The 21,376-nt window shown below is 36.1% G+C and overlaps 1 protein-coding gene across 2 annotated transcripts in view; it reads left to right on the forward strand.

The window, feature by feature from the left end:
- The window catches only part of UBR5 (ubiquitin protein ligase E3 component n-recognin 5), a gene marked incomplete at both ends in the record, with an annotated part of 124,086 nt that extends 103,049 nt beyond the window's left edge, over positions 1–21,037 (forward strand). For both annotated transcript variants that reach the window (XM_084229427.1, XM_084229428.1), the window contains 15 exons: positions 32–252; positions 1,495–1,615; positions 1,703–1,801; positions 3,717–3,960; positions 5,660–5,771; positions 6,449–6,593; positions 7,449–7,579; positions 8,912–8,972; positions 11,080–11,255; positions 11,412–11,496; positions 13,062–13,217; positions 13,840–13,953; positions 16,029–16,173; positions 17,378–17,463; positions 20,825–21,037. In XM_084229427.1, the coding sequence (XP_084085553.1) occupies positions 32–252; positions 1,495–1,615; positions 1,703–1,801; positions 3,717–3,960; positions 5,660–5,771; positions 6,449–6,593; positions 7,449–7,579; positions 8,912–8,972; positions 11,080–11,255; positions 11,412–11,496; positions 13,062–13,217; positions 13,840–13,953; positions 16,029–16,173; positions 17,378–17,463; positions 20,825–21,037 (2,109 nt within the window). The remainder of the gene's footprint in view (positions 1–31; positions 253–1,494; positions 1,616–1,702; positions 1,802–3,716; positions 3,961–5,659; positions 5,772–6,448; positions 6,594–7,448; positions 7,580–8,911; positions 8,973–11,079; positions 11,256–11,411; positions 11,497–13,061; positions 13,218–13,839; positions 13,954–16,028; positions 16,174–17,377; positions 17,464–20,824) is intronic.
- Between the last annotated feature and the right edge of the window lie 339 nt (positions 21,038–21,376).

Consider the following 21,376-nt stretch of genomic DNA (forward strand, 5'->3'; position numbering starts at 1 on the left):
ATGTGTAACTTTTAAACACAAAAATTCTTAGGTTCTCCCAACTAAAATGTCTTATGCTGCCAATCTGAAAAATGTAATGAACATGCAAAATCGACAAAAAAAGGAAGGGGAAGAACAAAACGTGCTGCCAGAAGAAGCTGAGAGTTCAAAGCCAGGACCATCTGCTCAGGATCTTGCTGCACAATTGAAAAGCAGTTTACTAGCAGAAATAGGACTGACCGAAAGTGAAGGGCCACCTCTTACATCTTTCAGGTATTTGCTAAGTTTAACTTTTGTATTGCATTGCTTTGTCTATTATAATTCTTACAAAATTTTTATTTAGAACTTTTATTTGTATATAAATAGGCTCAGCTGTTCTTTCTGGTTTTTGTTTAAATATTGATTTTTCTGGATTTTTTTCTTGTTGGCTTGCAGTCTGATTTTTCTCCTGACTTTACTGATGAATTAAATGACTATGTTTTTAATGTTTAGTATTGAGTTAAAGTGCATATCCTTGTCAAATTGCCAATTCTAGATTTGTTACCAGCAGCTCAGGGGAACATGAAAATAACTAGAAAGAACTTTTTAGAAATTTTTACTCTCACACTTGCTTGGGCTCCCTCATCAGGTCATAAGAAGTGGGTTCTTTGCTTTCCCAGTAAAAATTTCCCCCCCAAATACACTGTGGGTCAGTGGTATGGCTTATCACCAAATGATTTGTTGAGTATCTGCTCTATGCTTTATATTTTTGGGATATGTAAATGTGAGATAATTTTTTATTTAACAGGGTTTAAGTTAAACATAGATTTTATGTACATGATCTAACAACCCAAATAAGCAAGGAAGAAAAATTAGCTGGGGTGGACCAAGCTTCCTAAACACAAGTATGACTTGAGCTGAGAATGTTAGAGTGTGCAAAAACAGATTGAAAAAAAGAGAACTAGGGAGACAAGTTGAAAAGCTGTTACTGATTCTGGCTAGTGGTAAGAAAAGGACTGAAGTAGCCTCTTGACTTTGGGGATGAAAGGAAAATCATGGGAATGAAAAGAAAGGATTTAAGGACTTCGGTCAGTTTGGAGGAATGGGGAAGAAAAATTAAAATTTGTTTCAGTTTTGTCCAGTAAGAAAAATAGTTGGTTCTACTAAAAGAAATTAGGAATGTCATGTTAAGAGGCCATATTCGATTCAAATGGAATATCATTGAATTGCATGTGTTTAACACAGGGAAATTCTGGGCCATTGTGAAAGTTGAACTAGATTATGATCTGGGACTCAACTGGATGGAGATGGACATTGTACTTTAAGGAGAAGTAAAATGAAAGATGAGGCTAGAAGACAGCCTGGGAATGTATCCTCATGTAAAAAACAGAAAGGTATAAAGGAAGTTAGGCAAGGAACAAGTAGCTGTAGAAAAGTTCTCCATTAGAGAGGATGTGGTTTGAAGTACTTAACACCTCACAATATTGAAAGACCAAGTAAACTGTCATTGATCACCCTTTCCCCTTAAATTTACAGGCCACAGTGTAGCTTCATGGGAATGGTTATTTCCCATGATATGCTATTAGGACGTTGGCGCCTTTCTTTAGAGCTGTTCGGCAGGGTATTCATGGAAGATGTTGGAGCAGAACCTGGATCAGTATGTATTTTGAGAACTTTAAATTGTATTCTGCCTGGTAAGACCATATTTCAGAGAATAATTTTGTTGTACTTTTTTTTTTTAAAGATCCTAACTGAATTGGGTGGCTTTGAGGTAAAAGAATCAAAATTCCGTAGAGAAATGGAAAAACTGAGAAACCAGCAGTCAAGAGATTTATCACTAGAGGTAAAGGTATTTAGATTTTCTAATACTATACATGTATGATGGCATTTATATAAAGTTTAAAGGCAAACTATAATAAATCTTAATTACACGTACTGTTATGAATTTAAAGAAAATAAATGGTATCCACCACATCTCTGGCCGTTAGTTTCATAGCATCATCTGATTATTAATGTTTTTTGGTTTTTGGTTTTTTTTTTTTAAGTATCATCATGAATGTATAGATTGAACCATTTTGGTGTGTTTCATTCCATTGAGGTTATTATTCAAATTGATGCTCAAATTGTTTCTTATTTGACTAGTAGGAGACCTGGGTCGTTTTTGGCCCCTGAATCCTTTTGATGTAACTCCAGTAATTTTTGATAACTTGCTTGCTTTTTGGTATGTTTCATCCTGTGTATTTCCTGCCACAGACCTTAAGACAATCATTTCTTCAAAAAGTCCTGGTCCCTTTTAGTAGAATATTGTATTCTGAATTCTGAAGTTATCTGAGCTCTGGTTGCTCACTACCTATTGGTTGATCATTAGTTCTAGGTTTTTTTTTTAGTAATTAGAGCTAAGAAGTACTTAAAAAAAAGTTTACCTCATGACTTCATACTAACGTTTCCAATGCAAACTGATAAAGTACTCATAAAATTCCTAATTTGCTTTTATCCCACTACACACAGCAGTCTTAGAATCACAAAACCAACACTGTCGACACCAACATGGTTATTGAAGATAGCTTAGAATTTATTTGCAACTTTGTCCTTAGAGCACATTCAACTGGATAGGAATAATCATATTATTTTGTTATAGACACTCAAATTAGTTTTTCTTTGTGTGGTTTTACTACTATCTCCATAAAATTAGGACCAGAAAGTATAACCATGTGCATTCATTATATGTCTTTTTCCTCCCAACCTGAGTGTGCTTGCTATATACACTGTACTCCATCTTGCTTTCCCTAGCTAACAGTATATCCCAGGGACAAAGCCATAGCTGTGTGTACATAGATAGATAGATAGATATTCTGCTTTTCTTCGATCCAACTACTTAGGATTAGTGCTGTATTTAATGGTTGTCTCAGTGTTCTTAGTCAGTGTCCAATTATTAGACAATTGGGCTTATTTCTAGTCTTTTGACATTATAAAAGTGGGGTGATAAGCTGCCTGATGTGTATTTCTTCTTTTTGGTTACTGTGTCTTTGAGATAGAATTCCATGTCCTAGACATGGAATTGCTGGGTTAAAGAGTATGTATATACATAATTTTGCCAGATACTGGCAAGTATCTCTGCTTAATAGTTGCATATTTTTGCATTTTCAATGTCACTAACACAGTGCCTAATTCTTCCTAGTTTTTCAGCAGTTTGTTGTCAAATCTTTAGATTTTTGCCAATCTGACAGATAAGAAATGGCATCTCATTATAACTTTAATTGGCATTTTTTATTATGATCAAGTTTTAACTTTTTAAGAAACACTTTAGGTGGTATGTGCACTATTCATGAATGTGCATCTTTGTGTGCAAACAGATACAGATATTGTTCCCAGTTTACCATTTTCTTTTACTTTGTTTCGGTGGTATCACCAAAGGAATATTTCATGTTTTCTTCTGGTATTTACCTTTATTTTTACATTTACAATCCTTTTGATCCACTGGAATTTATTCTTGTGTATTTCAGAATTGAATGAATTGGTGTTTTCCATTAGACCTTTCTGTAAGGATGTATTACAATTGAGTTAGATTCCTTTTTCTTTATTTAACACAGAACACTTTTTATATGCTTTGTAATGTTGAATATTTGGAATGTATTAGCTTCTAAGAACCCAAATTTGTAGTTAAACTCGAGGAAAGGCTAAAATTAGATTTTTAGATTTTACATAGAAAAATTTCACAGTGGTTTCCAGCACTGAAACCTTTTGGTGTGTTTTAATAGGTTGATCGGGATCGAGATCTTCTTATTCAGCAGACCATGAGGCAGCTTAATAATCACTTTGGTCGAAGATGTGCTACCACACCAATGGCTGTACACAGAGTAAAAGTCACATTTAAGGATGAGCCAGGAGAGGGCAGTGGTGTTGCACGAAGTTTTTATACAGCCATTGCACAGGCATTTTTGTCAAATGAAAAACTGCCAAATCTAGATTGTATTCAGAATGCCAACAAAGGTACTCATACAAGTAAGTAGTCTCCAGATTAAAAGCATCAGAAAAATTCGTAGCTTGCCTTATCAGAAAAGATAATCATGTTCATATGTATTAGAGAACTTTAATGTCATTTACATTTTTATATGATTCTAAGTGATTTAATCTTGCTTAAACTACTCTAATTGATAAGTTTACTCTTGTATTGACTGCCTTGTTTTCATAAATGTTTGTTATTGTACTAGTAAGTTGCATCTCAGTTATTACTTGTTTGAGGAGTAGGGAGTTGTAAGATCTATGGTTCCATAAAAATTCAATTGGCAAATATTTTCCTTATTCTAGTATTTAACTGGTACAGATACTAGAGTATGATTTGCAAAAGTTACTACTGTGCATAGTGAGATAGGGAGCTTGCCACCAAATGTAAATTGACTAGTTATGCCACCAACTTTGCTCTTTAATTTAGCAAGACTTTGTGTGTTTCTGGAACAGTAGTAAGGTTTCATTATTAAAATCCTGGTGCAAACTTTTTTTTTTTTTTTTAAGATTGTTTATGCATACAAGAACTGGGGTACGGGCCAGAGATGCAAGGGGGTGAGCGGATTCACCAGAGACAGTGGGGAACAGAACAGGCAGACTGAAATACACTGCTGAGGGGAGTAGTGGGAGAGGCAGGGGAGGTCTGCTGTGCCATGTGGGTTGCTCCCTGGCCGGCTCGGGAATTGAACTGGTGCTGCAGTGGCTACAGATAGCTTCATAGGTTGTGTCTTAACCCCTTGCGCCACCAGGGAGGCCCTCCTGGTGCAAACTTTATACCTCTATGAAGACTTGCACTTTTGAGTTAAAACTTGATCTCTAAGATTAGAAAATTTTTTTTAAATCTGTGAAAATTACAAAAACCCTAACTGGGTGATAATTGGTCATTCATCTCAAGTAGGGCCAAGAGACTGTCAACCCTGTAGATGGCTGGATATAGTAATGAGAGTATTTCTAGAGATTAAGAAACTCCTGTATTTTTGCCTTTCTCTGTGGTAATTATATATTGTGTATTTTTCCTAGTCTGTAGAAGCTGTATCTTAGTGGGGCTTTGTAAACCAGCATCGTAGGGTTTGAATGACCTCTTGAAAGGAGCATGAAAACATGACATCCCCTAGCCTTTCATCATTCATTTCATCATTTGAATTTTGATGGTCCTGTAATGGAAAATCAGCAAATGTAAATGAAGAAACCTGAAAAGTCATAACATTTCAGAAATATCTTTTCTGCATATGCTTTAGGAAATTATATTCTGGCTTATGCTGAAGGTTTTAAAAATAACAGATACTGTTCTAGGTAGCCTATAACGCTTAATGCCAAAAACTAAGACTAGAGAAGGTATTAAAATACAACTCTAATAATGTTAAGAAATCTCAGCTTTATTGTAGTACTGACATAGTTTTATTTCACAGCTTTGACAAAACAGGGGGGAAAGTTCATTTTAAAAAAATCTATTACCTGCCAGGTACATTCTACACAAACCCACCCACCACCCACTCCAACCCCCCCCCAAAAAACACACACACACACACACACACACACACACACACACAAGGGGCTAGGGGCTAAATGAGAGGCACTAACACAGATGTTAAGAAGATAATCTTTGTTGTGTCTTTATGCTTGTCTCTTGTCCTCATTGACTTTGAAATAGTTACATTTACATTTAAACAAAAATGTTTTTGATGGTTTCTTTCAGGTTTAATGCAGAGATTAAGGAACAGAGGAGAGAGGGATCGGGAAAGGGAGAGAGAACGGGAAATGAGGAGGAGTAGTGGCTTGCGAGCAGGCTCTCGGAGAGATCGGGATAGGTGAGATAATTTTTTTACTGAATACCACCTTTTTGAATGGATTGGAGGTCGGTCTGTAAATGAGACTTCATTATGGACTGTATTTTAGAAAATGAAAATATTTGGATATAGGCATGGTAACTAAAATAGTCTTAACAGATAAGAAAATGTTCTACTTTAAAAACCTAGGAGCAGTTGAAATTATATAGATTCATTGATGTTCCTAAGTTTTTGAAATTTTTATTAACTTTACATCATTTTTTCCCTAGGTTAAGAGGTTTAAATAGTGACAATTGTGTTACCTTTTAAGTTTTCTCCTGTTAGGATGGGTGGTATTTTATTTAATTTGGGGATGAGGGAGGGAGATGGGTGGTATTTCACTTTTGACTAAAACTTCTAGAAATTATGGGTGGATTCTTTTTTTTTTAATTTTATATATTTATGGGTGAATTCTTAATTTTAAAATCCTTCCCCCTTAGAATTGAATATGCAACTATGCAAATTTAGAGATTTTTCACATGACAAAATCTAGATGATCTGAATTTCCAAACCATCATCTATTTGGGCATTCTGCCATCCTAGATACCATAACTAGAGCACACCTGCATGCTCTGATTTTCTAACTTTTTACCAGTGTTGATATTTTCCATTTTGCAGGTAAGGGAAGTAAGGTCATAATAGCTTTGTTCTTCTTCCAGAGACTTTAGAAGACAGCTCTCCATTGATACTAGGCCCTTTAGACCAGCCTCTGAAGGGAATCCTAGTGATGATCCTGACCCTCTGCCAGCACATCGTCAGGCTCTTGGAGAGAGACTTTATCCCCGTGTACAAGCAATGCAACCAGTATGTACAGTGCACTTAGCTACATGTTACCATGTTGTGCTATTTTCGTTTTGCATTAAAATTGATATTTAAAAAATTTAAATTGTTAGCTACTGACAGTCCATGTGGTTGAAGGCTAGGGTAAAAAGGATGCTGAGGAGGGAATGAAATAACTGCTGGATGATAATTGTGTATACGTTGTACTACTTGTACTAGGTTATCGTTCTGGCTAATAACTGCTTGTGTGCAAAAGAATTACCTGTGTGTTGGGTTTGTTACCAAGGTATACTAGAGCACTTTACAAATAGTCCACTTTATTGCTGATAAGTATTGCAGGGAAGATTTTTTTGAAATTACGAGTATATAAGCAATTTGGTTTTTGTTTGCTTTTATGTGTAACTAAATGCATGTTGTAGTAAAAGAATAATGAAACAAAACCAATTATATTTCTTTCAGTAAATCCTTAGTTTTAAATAGGCATCTTTTTCCTCTCTCTCCCTTCTTTCTTCTTTCCATCTATCTTTATTCCTATCCTAAATGCCCTAAATGAAAGAAATGTTTTTGGCTCTTTGATGAGGAATGAAGACATGGAAGTGTTGTATGTTTACTTGGGGATATTAAAAAGCCTTTTAAAAAAAAAAGACTTTTTATATAAATACCAGTTTTAACAAGATTGTAAGACTGCTGGTTGCTGCATGGATCATTCATTACCTAGAAAGTTCTGTGTAATTGGCTTCCAGTTTAATAAAATCCTTCCCTGGTTCAGAAATTTTTGTTATTTGTTAATACTAGTTTCTTACATTTATCTTCAATAATTATTGATTGAGAGGAGATTTCAGAGATTAGGGGCAAATAACATTTGTTTATCATTTACAGGCATTTGCCAGTAAAATCACTGGCATGCTGTTGGAATTATCCCCAGCTCAGCTGCTTCTCCTTTTAGCAAGTGAAGATTCTCTTAGAGCAAGAGTGGATGAAGCCATGGAACTCATCATTGCACATGGACGGTAATGTGTGCAATTGGGAAGGCATTTTAATTCAGTGTCAGCTACTTAATTTTTAGGATGTTAGTGCCACTGTATCTTAAAATTTATATACCTCAGGACTTTAAATGATTTCCTAAGAAATGACTTAAAATCTGTCAACAAAGTGTTAGAAATGTAGAATTTCAGCAATCCCTTAGGTTCTAAGGGTCTTTTCTGTATCTGACATTTAGGAATTATTTTCTCAAATTCTCCACCAGAATACTCCTAATGGCAGAGGCCAATATCTCAAAAAATTGGTCTCTGTTCCTGAGAAATTGCCAGAAGCATGACATTTCTTTGAGGTTTCCTATTTAATCTTAAAAATCCATGTAGGTTTTTACTTTCTGTTGTGTAATATGTTTGTTTTAGTAAAAAATAGAAAACAACAGTGAAGATACTGATCGTTCTTTTCCCAAGGTGACAAGTCATAGGAATATTAGAAATATATGCACATTTTTCTGTGCCTTTAATCTTGGCACTACTCTGATACCTAATTTAAGGCTTTAAAGTGTTGGATTATTTTAAATTAAAAAATAAAAAATTTTTTCCCCCAGTCATGATTTTGAATAAGTAATTTGGATTATGTACAGTCCTAGAAATGAGTAAATGGATAGCCCTGAGCGCTGGAACTATGCAGCCATTTACCTATTTCAAGTTGAGTGGTCCAAGCCAAAGACAATTGCTAGAAGTTTGTTTCCTTTGCTGTTACTTCTGTTTTTCCTCTCTGTAGTTTTATGTACTGTTTATTATTCATCATCTTCTCTGACAGTATTAGCACAATTAATACGGTTCAGCCCATTATAAAAAAAGTTGGAAGGAAATGTATACTTTTGATAAAAAGATATCTGTAAATTTATGTAAGGGTTGCTAATTAAGTAGTGATTGTATTAATTGCAACTAACAATATAATGACTTTCCCCCTGGCTTTCTGGAGTAAACAGTGAACTTATTCATATTCTAGAATAATTAAATGCACTAAAGAATTTCCAAATATTTTTCTGTTACTTTCAGTTCTACCTCTATACTCCTGAGCTTAGGTTTCAGTACCTATCCCTATGAAGACTTTATTTATCTTGTCTTAAATCAGGTAGCCTTTATTTATCATTGTCTTGACTCATATGTAATAACTAGTGCTTTTTGTGTGTATATTATTGACTTCTCTGCTCCTAGGAGCATTAACACTAGTAAATGCCCTGTATATTTATTTATTTCAAAGTTTAAGTGTAATGTATAAATTCTTAAATTCATGTTTTCTGTACACTAAATTCTAGAAGTTTCAGTAATCTAGAATGTGAAGAATTTTTTGTTTTTTAGGGAAAATGGAGCTGATAGTATCCTGGATCTTGGATTATTAGACTCCTCAGAAAAAGTACAGGTAAGAGATGTTTTGTATAGTGCTAATTATAAGCACTTGGAATTTAAGTTACAGAAAGGGACGGAGAGCCATATTTTTGAAGGAACTGTAACTTTAAAATGCTTGCTTACAGTAGAAGACAAAAGAAAAGATAGGTACAGAAGTGCCATGTACAAAAACCAGGTAATGGAATTGGTTTAGTTGGAGCTCATTGTAACCATATGGACTGCCTGTATCCATTTGGGCACAACCTGAATTAAGCTTTAATTTAGAGAGGGCATAAAATGATAACAGATAGGGCAATATGGAATCTTAGAGCTTATTCCTCAAGGAAGCAGTGAGTGCAAAAAATGCAGGGGAAAAAGTGACAGCATACCAGTAAGTGCATAATAAAGTTCATTCTCAACTTTCTGAGAACTTAGAATCAGCCCAGATAGAACAAAACCACATTTTATCTTTTTCGCTGATTATAAATAAAACTATGAACAAAAAAGTAAATAGCACAGAGATTGGAGAACGAAATCAAACTTAAAAAATAACTGATACGGCAGTGTTTGAGGAAGGGGAGTGGAACTAAACTACTACTCCATTTTAGCTGGAAGATTGTAAAGGCTTTGAGAACTAACCTATAATTCAAACCATTGTTTAAGTCCTAGGGTATCCCAAATGGTACCTATGCCAGGCAGGCCTAAACAGCATAATAGAGGAACCTCTGCATGCAGTGTGGCATTTCTAATCTAAACCTAACTAAATAGGTTGTTTACCTACAAAAGCCAGAAAGCATTAACATTCTATATCATTTTAACAAGATCCAGAGTTTCACACAAAATGTCCAGGATATACCACAAAATTACCCAGTCTAGAAAGAATCAGGAAAAATTAGTCACTTGGAAGTAAGAGCTGATAGATGCTAATTTCAAGATGGCCCTTAGTTGGATTTATCAGGCTTTATCTCGTGTTTTTGTTTTTTTTTTTAATAGAGGCATGTTTTATTTATTTTATTGTTTTGTTTGTTTTGTTTATACATGCACTGGGTACAGTCAGAAGTGCGGGAGGGTGAGAGAATTCACCAGAGCCAGAGTGGGGAGCAGAGCAGGCAGAAGGACCTAAGTATACTGCAGAGGGGAGCAGCGGGAGGCAGGAGAGGTCTGCGTGCCATGTGGGGCCCTCCTCCGGTAGCCAGGGAGCAGCCGGGGATGGAACCGGCGCCGCAGAGGCCTCGGGCAGCTTCGCAACCCAGCGCTCAATCGCTGAGCCACGGGGAGGCCCCTTTATCTCATGTTTTAATGAGATAAAGGCAAGCACTAATGAATGGAAAGATAGAGGTTCTCAATAGAAAGAGGAAACTTAAAAAGAACGAAGTAAAATCCTACAGTGTCTAAAAGAATAAAATTCACTCATGGCAAGATAGTGGAAAGTGTCCATCAATAAGAAAATAGAAATTATCTTTTCTGAAAAACAAAGAGATTTCAAATAAAAGCAGCTTCTGGAACCTGTGAAATAATACTAGAAGATCAAAAATTCATGCCATTTGAGTACCCAGAAGTGGAAAGATTGCTACAGAAAAGTATTTAAAGGATAGCTGAAAACTTGCCAAATTCAGTGCCAGACATAAACTTACACAGTGAAGGTTAGTGAATCCTGCACAGGATAAACTGAAAGGAAAACTATGTGCAGACACACTATAATCAAACTGCTATACAAGGAAGTATTGAAAGAACAATCAAGCATTTTAAAGTTCCTATAGAGACAATGATTTGAAAGACAGTAGATTTCTCATCAGAAATTCTGGTAGCTGGAAGACCGTGCGACATCATCTTTAAAGTGCTTTAAGACTTGTCAATCCAGAATTCTGCATCTAGTGAAAATGTCTTTGTGGAATTAAGGTGAAAAGCTACCATAGTTTCTTTAAGTGATTATCTAAATGGACAAAGTTAAAGACTTGCTCAAACTTTGTATATCACAGTTCTGAAAAGATGAATTAAAGTATATTTATTTGAAATGTTATACACATATAAATATGAATGTTCTACCTCCCTGACTTCACTTTGAGTGATTTTGGAGAACCCGTTCATGTTTTGTTTTAAAAAACAATTTTGTCGATTACTGTCTGATCCTTTGTTGTTAGGAAAACCGAAAGCGTCATGGCTCTAGTCGAAGCGTAGTAGATATGGATTTAGATGACACAGATGATGGCGATGACAACGCCCCTTTGTTTTATCAACCTGGAAAAAGAGGATTTTATACTCCAAGGCCTGGCAAAAACACAGAAGCAAGGTTGAATTGTTTCAGAAACATTGGCAGGTAAAATAACTTTATAATTCAAAACTTAATAAAATATATTACTTTCTAAAATGTATATATCCTATACTTCATACTGATTAGAAGCAAGGCTATAGAAGATTTCTCAAATTATTTTATGTCTAGAATTATGTAATACTTCTTTATTTTTATTTTTAGGATTCTTGGGCTATGTCTGCTACAGAATGAACTATGCCCTATCACATTGAATAGACATGTGATAAAAGTATTGCTTGGTCGAAAAGTAAGTGATTTTAATGAAACTGCTTTTATAATTGGAAAATTTGTCTTTTATAATTGTAGATATTATAAAACATTTGCAAACTCAATGACACAGGAAAATTTACAACACACGGGAGATAACATAGCAGAGTGTTGACATAGGTGGGTTTGGAAGGGATCTGACAAACCTGGTTCCTGTTTGCATACAAATCCCCTGACACCTGTGTCGTATTTGCCTTCCTTGACAAATGGTCAAGGAAGTTGCATGGCATCTGGCACATAATAAATGCACAGTAGATTTTATCCATTAATTCTAGCAGGTGGTGGTTGGAAATAGAGTATTGTATTTAAAAGAGCATTCCCAGTTTTAAAAATGTATGTAAAGTTGCATGAGGAAGAGGGCACAAAGGAGTACAAGAAAATAAGCATGCTTGGTATTTATATCTGAGTGATGGAATTAGTTTATTTAGAGTTTTGATAGCTTAATAGCTACACTTTCCTTTATGATTGAAGGGACAGAGGAAAAAACCACTTCAATATTAATGCGTAGTAGTATTTATGCAGCTTATGATTTAAAACACAATATTCCTAAAGGTATTATAAAGAAATTATCAAAAAAATATTTTAGTCTTTCATTATGAATCTGATATGAATTAGCATGGTAATAGCTGTAGTCTAACAATTTTCTTTAATGAGACTCAAACTGAATATTGCTTTCTACTAATACAAGGTAACATTTTATGATATATATTTTTTCACTGTAAGTCTACTGAATTTCTTAAGGTATTCCAACTGAGAACACACATGTTCTTGTGCAAGGAAGAACTACACTTAAAAGTTCAGCAACATAATAATGTTGACATGTTGTATCTTTTAACAAGGTTTTATGGGGGAAAAGCATGGAATCAAATAGACTAAAGTTTAACGATGTGACCTTCAGCAAGTTACTGAATTCCTTTGAGCATCCGATTTATTATCTAGAATTAAACCTGTAATAATTTTATGGTTATTGTCAAGACTAAATAGATGTAAATTTAGTTCTGCTTAATCACTTTAATAATTAGTGCTGGGTTTTGCAAATGATTACTTTGAAAAAAATAAACTTAACACCACTACACTTTTTATACTTCAAAAATTAAATGTTACTGGGTTTCCCTGGTGGCTCAGGGTTTAGTCTCAGCGCTATCTACTGCCATGGCCTGAGTTTGATCCCTGGCCAGGTGGCTAACTCACATATGGCGCAGCAGAACTCTCCTGTCTTGCCCGCTGCTCCCGTAGGCAGTCTATTTCAGAAGATCTGCCTGTTCTGCTCCCCACTCTGTCTCTGGTGAATCCTCTCACCCCCAGCACCTGTGGCCTGTATCCCAGTTCTTATATGCATAATTTAAAATAAACCTTTTTAAAAAATTAAATGTTATCAGAGCCAACAATTTATTAAATTTTAACTCACTTATTATATATTTAGTGGAAGATTATAGTTTATCAGTATATCTTCAGATTATATAAGTTCATTACAGATTTTAATTTGCTAATGAATTCAGTAAAGATATTTCTTTTATAATCAAGTCTCATGTGATTACTTCTTAGGTCAACTGGCATGATTTTGCGTTTTTTGACCCTGTGATGTATGAGAGTTTGCGGCAACTTATCCTCGCTTCTCAGAGTTCAGATGCTGATGCTGTTTTCTCAGCAATGGATTTGGCATTTGCCATTGATCTGTGTAAGGAAGAGGGTGGAGGACAGGTAAAGAAATATATAATTTTCTGCTTCTGGCAAGAGAATTTGGTCTTTTGTGCTTGTTATATTTTTTTTTAATATTTTTTTAAATTTTTTATAGAGGCATGTTTTGTTTATTTATTTATTTGTTTGTTTATTTGTTTGCTTGTTTATACATGCACTGGGTACAGTCAGAAGCACGGGAGGGTGAGAGAATTCACCAGAGCCAGAGCGAGGAGCAGAACAGGCAGAAGCGAAGTACACTGCTGAGGGGAGCAGCGGGCGGCAGGAGAGGTCTGCGCCATGTGGGACCCTCCTCTGGTGGCTGGGGAGCAGCTGGGGATTGAACTGGCGCTGCAGAGGCCGCGGGCAGCTTCGCAACCCAGCGCTCAACCGCTGCGCCACCGGGGAGGCCCCTTTTGTGCTTGTTATATATAGAAAAATTTAGATAGGTTGGAACTGAAGTAGACACAGTAGGAGATAGGCTTAGCGAGCAGAGATAGCTAGTATACTTACTAGGTCTAAAATGTTTGTTTCTCTTAAATATGTCAAATACAGAACAGTCTTTAGATTTTAGCATTTTAGGAAACTGTTTAATGAACTGTTAATTAACTGCTTTGACAAAATTGCACCACTAAATTTTTCACAGGTTGAACTTATTCCTAATGGTGTAAATATACCAGTCACGCCTCAGAACGTGTATGAGTATGTTCGGAAATATGCAGAACACAGAATGTTGGTAGTTGCGGAACAGCCATTACATGTAAGTGTTTTATAGAAAGCGTTGCTTTCTTTGATGAGATTATTAGAATGTCTTTCTGTGTGGTTAAGTAGCTTACACTATATTCAGTTTACTCATTAAAAAGTCATAATCTTTATTTTTTAAAAAAGCTTTTTATTTATGCAGACAAGAGGTAGGGTACAGGCCAGAGGTGCAGGGTGGGGCGGGGTGGGGGAGTGAGAGGATTCACCAGAGACAGAGTGGGAAGCAGAAAAGGCATACTGACTGAAACATACTGCTGAGAGGAGCACTGGGTGAGGCAGGAGAGGTCTGCTTCACCATGTGGGTTGCTCCCTAGCTGGCCGGGGATCGAACTCGTGCTGCAGAGGCTGCAGATTGCTTCATGGTGTGGTGCTTAACCCCTTGCTCCACCAGGGAGACCCTAAATGTAAAAATCTTTAAACCATAATGAATTTATTATTTACAGTGAAACACCTGAATCTAGACCTAGTGTTCACTAACTTTTGGGTATAACTACTTGGAAAAAACATGTAATTTTAAAAAGATTTGGTAAGCTTGAAATTACTATTGGTTTGTGGTCTTGTGACGGATCATAGTTTTTGTGACCACTAGACAGAGTCCTAGGACTTAAAGATGCACTTAACGGTTTATTGTGAAATGCATCACAAAAGGACATCCGACAGTCTTGAGAAATTCAGATGCAGGCTTCAAAGTTCTCTCTCTTTGAAGAGAGAGATATGGGTTGTTATAGAGAAATACTTCTTCTAACTTTGAATCACAACAACACATGTGCGGTACTTAGGCCTAGGATAGCATGCCTAAGTGTCTGACTTAAGAGTTTATATTAGTGGCCAGTCCCATAAGCATTTTCTGCCTGCACAACCAGCCATGGTCACTGAAATTCAGACTCCCAGAGGAATGTACGCTTATATTTAACATTGTTCGCTGAAAGAACGTAGGCAAGCTGGTACAGGCAGGGTTCATTGCCCTAGGTATTCAAAACAGCCTTATCAGTTACTAATATAGGGAACATTCTGTAAATGAAGTTCCCAGAAGCCAGCCAGGGGCCATCCCCCTTTTCGGACCTTCTAAAGTACAACATCAGGCCTGTTATGACAACTCCTTTCCTCTTTCTGTGTTTTCATCTTTTATATATATTTTTTTTTTTTTTAATTAAGATTTATTTATTTATTTATACAAGCACCGGGTACAGTCAGAAGCACAGGAGGGTGAGAGAATTCACCAGAGCCAGAGTGGGGAACAGAACAGGCAGACTGATGAAACACTGCTGAGGGGAGCAGCGGGCGAGACAGGAGAGGTCTGTTGTGCCATGTGGGACCCTCGCCGGCGGCCGGGGATCAAACCGGCGCTGCAGAGGCTGTGGGCAGCTTCGCAGCCCAGTGCTCAACCGCTGCGCCACCAGGGGAGGCCCTGTTTTCATGTTTTAAAGTAAAATACTATTTGTGTAGATTTAGAACTTTATAGTGTCAAGTGTCTCTGGTCCCTGTGGCTGGGAATAGTTGTACAGGCTCTGAAGTCGCACTGTATGTATTCCAGTCATGGCTGCATCCTTGAGCTGTGTGGCACCAGCAAACTAGTTAGGTTCTTCGTAACTTGGTTTTCTTCTCTGCAAAATGAGGATAGAATTAAATGGAAGTCTTTTGAAACGTTCTTGGCACATGGTAATTTCTTAGAATGCTTCTGGATTCTGGGTTTGTATTCAGGATGGTTGGTTGTGTTATACTGTCCCGGGATGTTGACAGGATAGCACTTTCGACAAATTGAAATTATTCAAATTTATTTTAATGATTTGTTATTGACATAATGTATTATTTCAGTTAACTTCTGGTATATACAACTACTGGACTTTTGAGACTATAATGTATTTACAGCAACATGCACATGCCCCCGGCTTCCCAATCTCTAAGATCTGTTAAGAAATTCAAAATATATAACTTAATATTTTTCTTTATGGTTTAAAATAAGAACTGATATTCTTAGAGGGACTATAATTGAATATTGCATTTTAACAAAAATAAACACATGAAAGATAAAGTACTAATTCTAATAAAAGGGTAATTTTTGAAATTTTCTAGGCAATGAGGAAAGGCCTACTGGATGTGCTTCCAAAAAATTCATTGGAAGATTTAACGGCAGAAGATTTTAGGCTTTTGGTAAATGGTTGTGGTGAAGTTAATGTACAAATGCTGATCAGTTTTACTTCTTTCAATGATGAATCAGGTATGGAAAAGTTTAAAGATTTGAGGAATAAACTGAATAGTTTGGTTAGGCAGTTTCTGATTCTTAGGAAATGCTGTATTAATTTTTTTTTTTTTAAGATGATTAAGATATGATGACTTAGCTTTAGGTTATTCTGAATTCTTACTGCTTAATTTTTCTTTTAAAGAATACAGGTTTAGTATAAACAGAAGTAAAAATTCCTTGCAGTGGCCAACTATATAAAAAAAAATCCTCGATTGTTCATTAAGGACAAATAATCCATGTTAACAATTGTATTGGTTTTTCCTGATTCATGTCTTCTAAACTCTCTAAAGAATTTGTGTTGATACTTGCTTTGTAGAGCTGGATCCAACATACACAAAGACATAATAGCAAACAAATACATAGGGAATCTAGAAAGAATGAAAAAGAGGTAGTAATAATCCTGCTAGAATAACATTTACCTTCATTGCTTAATTTGTAGCAACTCTTTCCAAAGTCCTGTAGTCTAGGAATAGACTTTTTAGCTGTGACTATAAAGTAAAACACTGGAAGCTCCAAGAAATTCATTATGAGAGGATTATACCTATAGTCCAAGATTATTGTATACTTGCAGGTACCAACTTTTTCCACTATATTTTTCCTATTTTGCAGACAGCTTCTGCCAAATGATAGTAAGTTAAATTTGGATAAGTTTTTTGTTTTTCCTTCATGCATTGCAATATATAGAGGCCATTATATATTGGTTTTTATGCTGCTTTTTGATAGCAGTTTTCAATACTTGAGAGATAAGAATTTGTCCCATTATAAATGAAAAACGTAGGGGTGGGGGAAGATATCTAAAGATCCTAAAAGATCAACAGCATCAGTATTTGGAAGCTTTTTAGAAATGCAGAATCTTTATTCATACCCCCTTTTATTCCTCAGACCTGGTGAATGAGAATCTGCATTTTAAAAGGGTCCCCCAGTGACTTTCAAATGCAGTAAAATTTGAGAAACATGATTTAAGGTTATGAGAAGAATCGAGACTATCAGACTGTTGGTTCCTTTTTCTTGTTCACCTTTAGTCAGGATTGACTAACTGAAGAGGTTTTATGTTATGCACATGACCCTTATTTTCTGTACTAGGAAGTAGGGCCCCCATCCTAAGTAATATTTTAATATAATAAGCCATATTTTAAAAATTAACTGCTATAGTATATTGAATTATATTCTTTATTCGTAGGAGAAAATGCTGAAAAGCTCTTGCAGTTCAAGCGTTGGTTCTGGTCAATAGTAGAGAAGATGAGCATGACAGAACGACAGGATCTTGTAAGTTAAAAGTTTCACAAAATTTGTAGAAGAAAATATAACACTTTTCAAATACTGTATATGATAGCCTTTTAAATTTGTAAAGGTCATTGTAAGCTTGGCTAAAAAATTATTAAAAGGTAAGAAATAAAGGCAGTTGGGTTTTTTTTCCTAGAGCAGAACCTGAAGTATTAATAAAGCTGTAACCAGAGTGAAAAATACCTATATATATCAACTTGTGTTGAGGCATGTTCTTATTTCCCTATAGTGCTTACATATGCTGGCTGCTCATTTTATACATCCTTAACCCTGTTGACTAGTGGCAAGTCTTTGGAAAATTTCTGAATCGTATTTGCTATCTTTATACTAGGAATAGAGTACGCTTAATTGTGTTGCATCGGTATTATCTAAATTTTACTGTTATTTAGAATCATAAGTTAGATAATAAAAACTGATTATAGTGAAAAATTCACTTAATTAGTGGAATCTATGTTCAAGTAACCAAATCAACCTGTCCCTTAATCCTGAAAGTAGTCTGCAGTAGAGTTTCTTGGAGAAATTTGAGGGACGTTTGTTTCCCAGAAAACCCCAGCACTCTTCTCTACTCATCTTCCTTACAGTTCCCTAAGACATTCTCCGTGGAACCAGCCTTAGTTGTCAGTTACCTAAACCAGACTACTAGATTGCAAGATAATGACCCACTTCCTAGATATATTTTCCAATTTATTTGAGAGGGAATAAGTGGTTGCTTGTGGTTGCACGAAACTTACGGTTTCTTGTTTACCTGCAGTTCAGGCTATGACTTTTTTGTGGGGAGGGAGTCCTGCTTTAGTACTCCTTAATCGTCTGTGTATGACGCAAGCTGTTGAGAAGGTCCTATCTGACACCTGGCTCTATTTTTTACTTTAAGCTATGCTAGTAATTTTCATTCAGGTTGTTCCCTAGGGAGACTGCCTATATTTTGACTGTCCTGACCTTAGAGACCCTAAAGTCCGTACCAGTCTAGTACCATATCTGTCCCTGTTGGTTTCAGGAGCATCCGCATAGTTTATTTAGGTTCTCTCACCTGTTGTCAATCTTTGGATTCAGAGTACCTTATTTCCCTAAGATAGGGCTGGGTCCAGAACAGCCTCAAAGACAGAAGTAGAAATGATTGGCTATTTGGTTTGAGTTTTAAGTATATCTGTTTTTTGTTTATTCGCTAGTTTTAATTTTCTGCTCTTTTTAAACCAGTACATCCTCTCTTCAGTCAGTCAAATTAAATCTCCCTCTGAAAAGGTCTTAAAATTTCCCATTAACAGCTTAAATTTGAACTAACATTGCTTAAGCCTTAACAGTTGTTTTTTATTTATTTATTTATTTATTTTTTTTTTTTTTTTGTGAGACCCTCGCCGGTGGCCGGGGATTGAACCGGCACTGCAGAGGCTGCGGGCAGCCTCACAACCCAGCGCTCAACCGCTGTGCCACCAGGGGAGGTCCCAACAGTTGTGTTTTAAATAGAAGTTTAACAAAGTATTTTCTCTTCCTCCTGCCACCCTCTCCTCCTCTCCTCCTCTAATGCGGTCATCCTTATTAAAGGATGTATATTGTGTTGGTTTTATATATTGTGTTGGTTTTATCCTGCATGTGTATGAGGGGAAGAACTGAAGGACATACACTGTAACAAACTCTTCTCCTGGATTTTTTAGTCTAGTAAACTATAAGGTTTCTAGGATTCTGGGTAAGATCACTTAGTTTATTTCCCTTTTGGATATTCACAATCACCAGTAAAGATTCTGAAAAGTCCTTTAGCATCATCTTTACTTTACATTAAGCTTATTTGTAAAATGTAAATGGATTGGACCAGCTTTCTCCAGATAAAAGTATCTTCCAGTCCTTTCATAGTTTAAGATTTTGCAGGCCCTGACACTTGACAGAGTTTCTACTCTGCCTCCTTCTGTAGAACTCAAGGTGAGATTTTAGGAAATAGCAAAAGGGTTTGGTTAGGTTTCTGAATCACTCTGGAATAGTGGATATATTTGTTATGCACTATAAGTGCATCAAATTTAAAGAGCTTTACCTTCGGAAACAGGCATTCTCTTACTGTCACTGAGGGATGGTATATGTGTGTTCTTATACAGGTCAGGGTCCATGAGGAATGGTAAGTATTAGTAACAATAAATATTAACAAAAGTATTCCAGATACTACTAAGCGATCAAAAAAGATAAACTCATGCCATTCACAGCAACATGGATGGAGCTGGAAGGGATTATGCTCAGTTAAATCAGCCAAAAGGAAAAAGAAAAATATCGGATAGTTTCACTTACAGGAGGAATATAGGGGAACCAAATAAGGGATCAGAAAAAAAAAATAAAAATAAAATAAGCAAGTGACTCTGAATCAGAGACATTCTGTGGGGGAAAGCGAGGGAGAGGACTCAAAACTGGAGGGAAGAGCACAAGGGGACTATGGTGATGGTGCACAGGTGAATTGGCGGTGGGAATTTTACAGGGACTACACCTGAGAGGAGAAAGCACACATTGTATAAAAATGACAATGATGTAAAATATATACAAATAAATTAATTTAAAAAAGTATTCCAGGAAAGCATGTTCAAGTAAAAAGGAGAAGCTGGGCCTCCACGGTGGCTCATGAGGTTAAGCACAGCACTATGAAGCTATCTGCAGCCTCTGCAGCATGAGTTCGATCCCCTGCCAGGGAGCTGACCCACATGGTGCAGCAGACCTCTCCTGTCTCACCTGCTGCTCCTCTCAGCAGTGTATTTCAGTCAATCTACCTGTTTTGCTCCCCACTGTCTCCGGTGAATCCTCTCACCCCCACACTGCTGGCCTGTGTCCCAGCTCTTGTGTGCATAAATAAATAAATCTTTAAAAAGAAAAGTGTTTTTAAAAAGAGAGACTAACATTTTACTATTGATGTGTTGTACAAAATAGATGTGTAGTAATAAACACAGTGTCTTAGTGTATGGGTTTTGACATCCCCAGTGCTTGTCTCTCTCTCACTGTAGCATTGAATACACTAATTAGTAAATAAGATGCAAAATAACTTCTTTGATAACCTGTATGAATTTTGAACTTTGTTTTGGTGCTTTATTTACATGAAGAGCTAGTCTGTAGAATTTATTTACTGGAAAAGCCCTTAGAGAACAATTTGCTTCAGTAGTCTCATTTTACAGATGAGAAATTGACCCCTGAAACATAGACACTGTGTCTTCTGAAATGGCACCTCTCCTTTTCAGTACAAGAAATAAATTTAAAGTCCAGTTCAAAATAATAAACCTTTGTATGTTTTAACATGAGTGGGGCTCTATGTATATTGTTAGACTTAATGGTTGAATGTTAATCTGTCAAAAGTCAAAACTATAATTATGTTCCTTTTTAGGTTTACTTTTGGACATCAAGCCCATCATTACCAGCCAGTGAAGAAGGATTTCAGCCTATGCCCTCAATCACAATACGACCACCAGATGATCAACATCTGCCTACTGCAAACACTTGCATTTCTCGACTTTACGTCCCACTCTATTCCTCTAAACAGATTCTCAAACAGAAATTGCTACTCGCCATTAAGACCAAGAATTTTGGTTTTGTGTAGAGTATAAAAAAATGTGTATTGCTGTGTAATATTACTAGCTAATTTTGTAGATTTTTTCCATTTGTCTATAAAAGTTTATGGAAGTTAATGCTGTCACACCCCCTGGTGGTACCTTAAAGAGATTAAATGCAAACATTCCTTGCTGAGTTTGTAGCTTAAAGGCCTGAGGAGCACTAGCAACATTAATGGTTTGCTAGTTAACAACTTCTGGGTCTAACCCCAGCCAAAGATGACAGCAGAACAACATAATTTCACTGTGATTTCATTTTGCTGAGGGAGAAATATGTAAAATGTTCTGAATATTCACTGCTGCCTTTGTGGAAAGTGTTTCAGCAAAGG

Source organism: Talpa europaea, assembly GCF_964194135.1.
Source record: "Talpa europaea genome assembly, chromosome: 3".
In the NCBI taxonomy this organism is placed as follows: domain Eukaryota; kingdom Metazoa; phylum Chordata; class Mammalia; order Eulipotyphla; family Talpidae; genus Talpa; species Talpa europaea.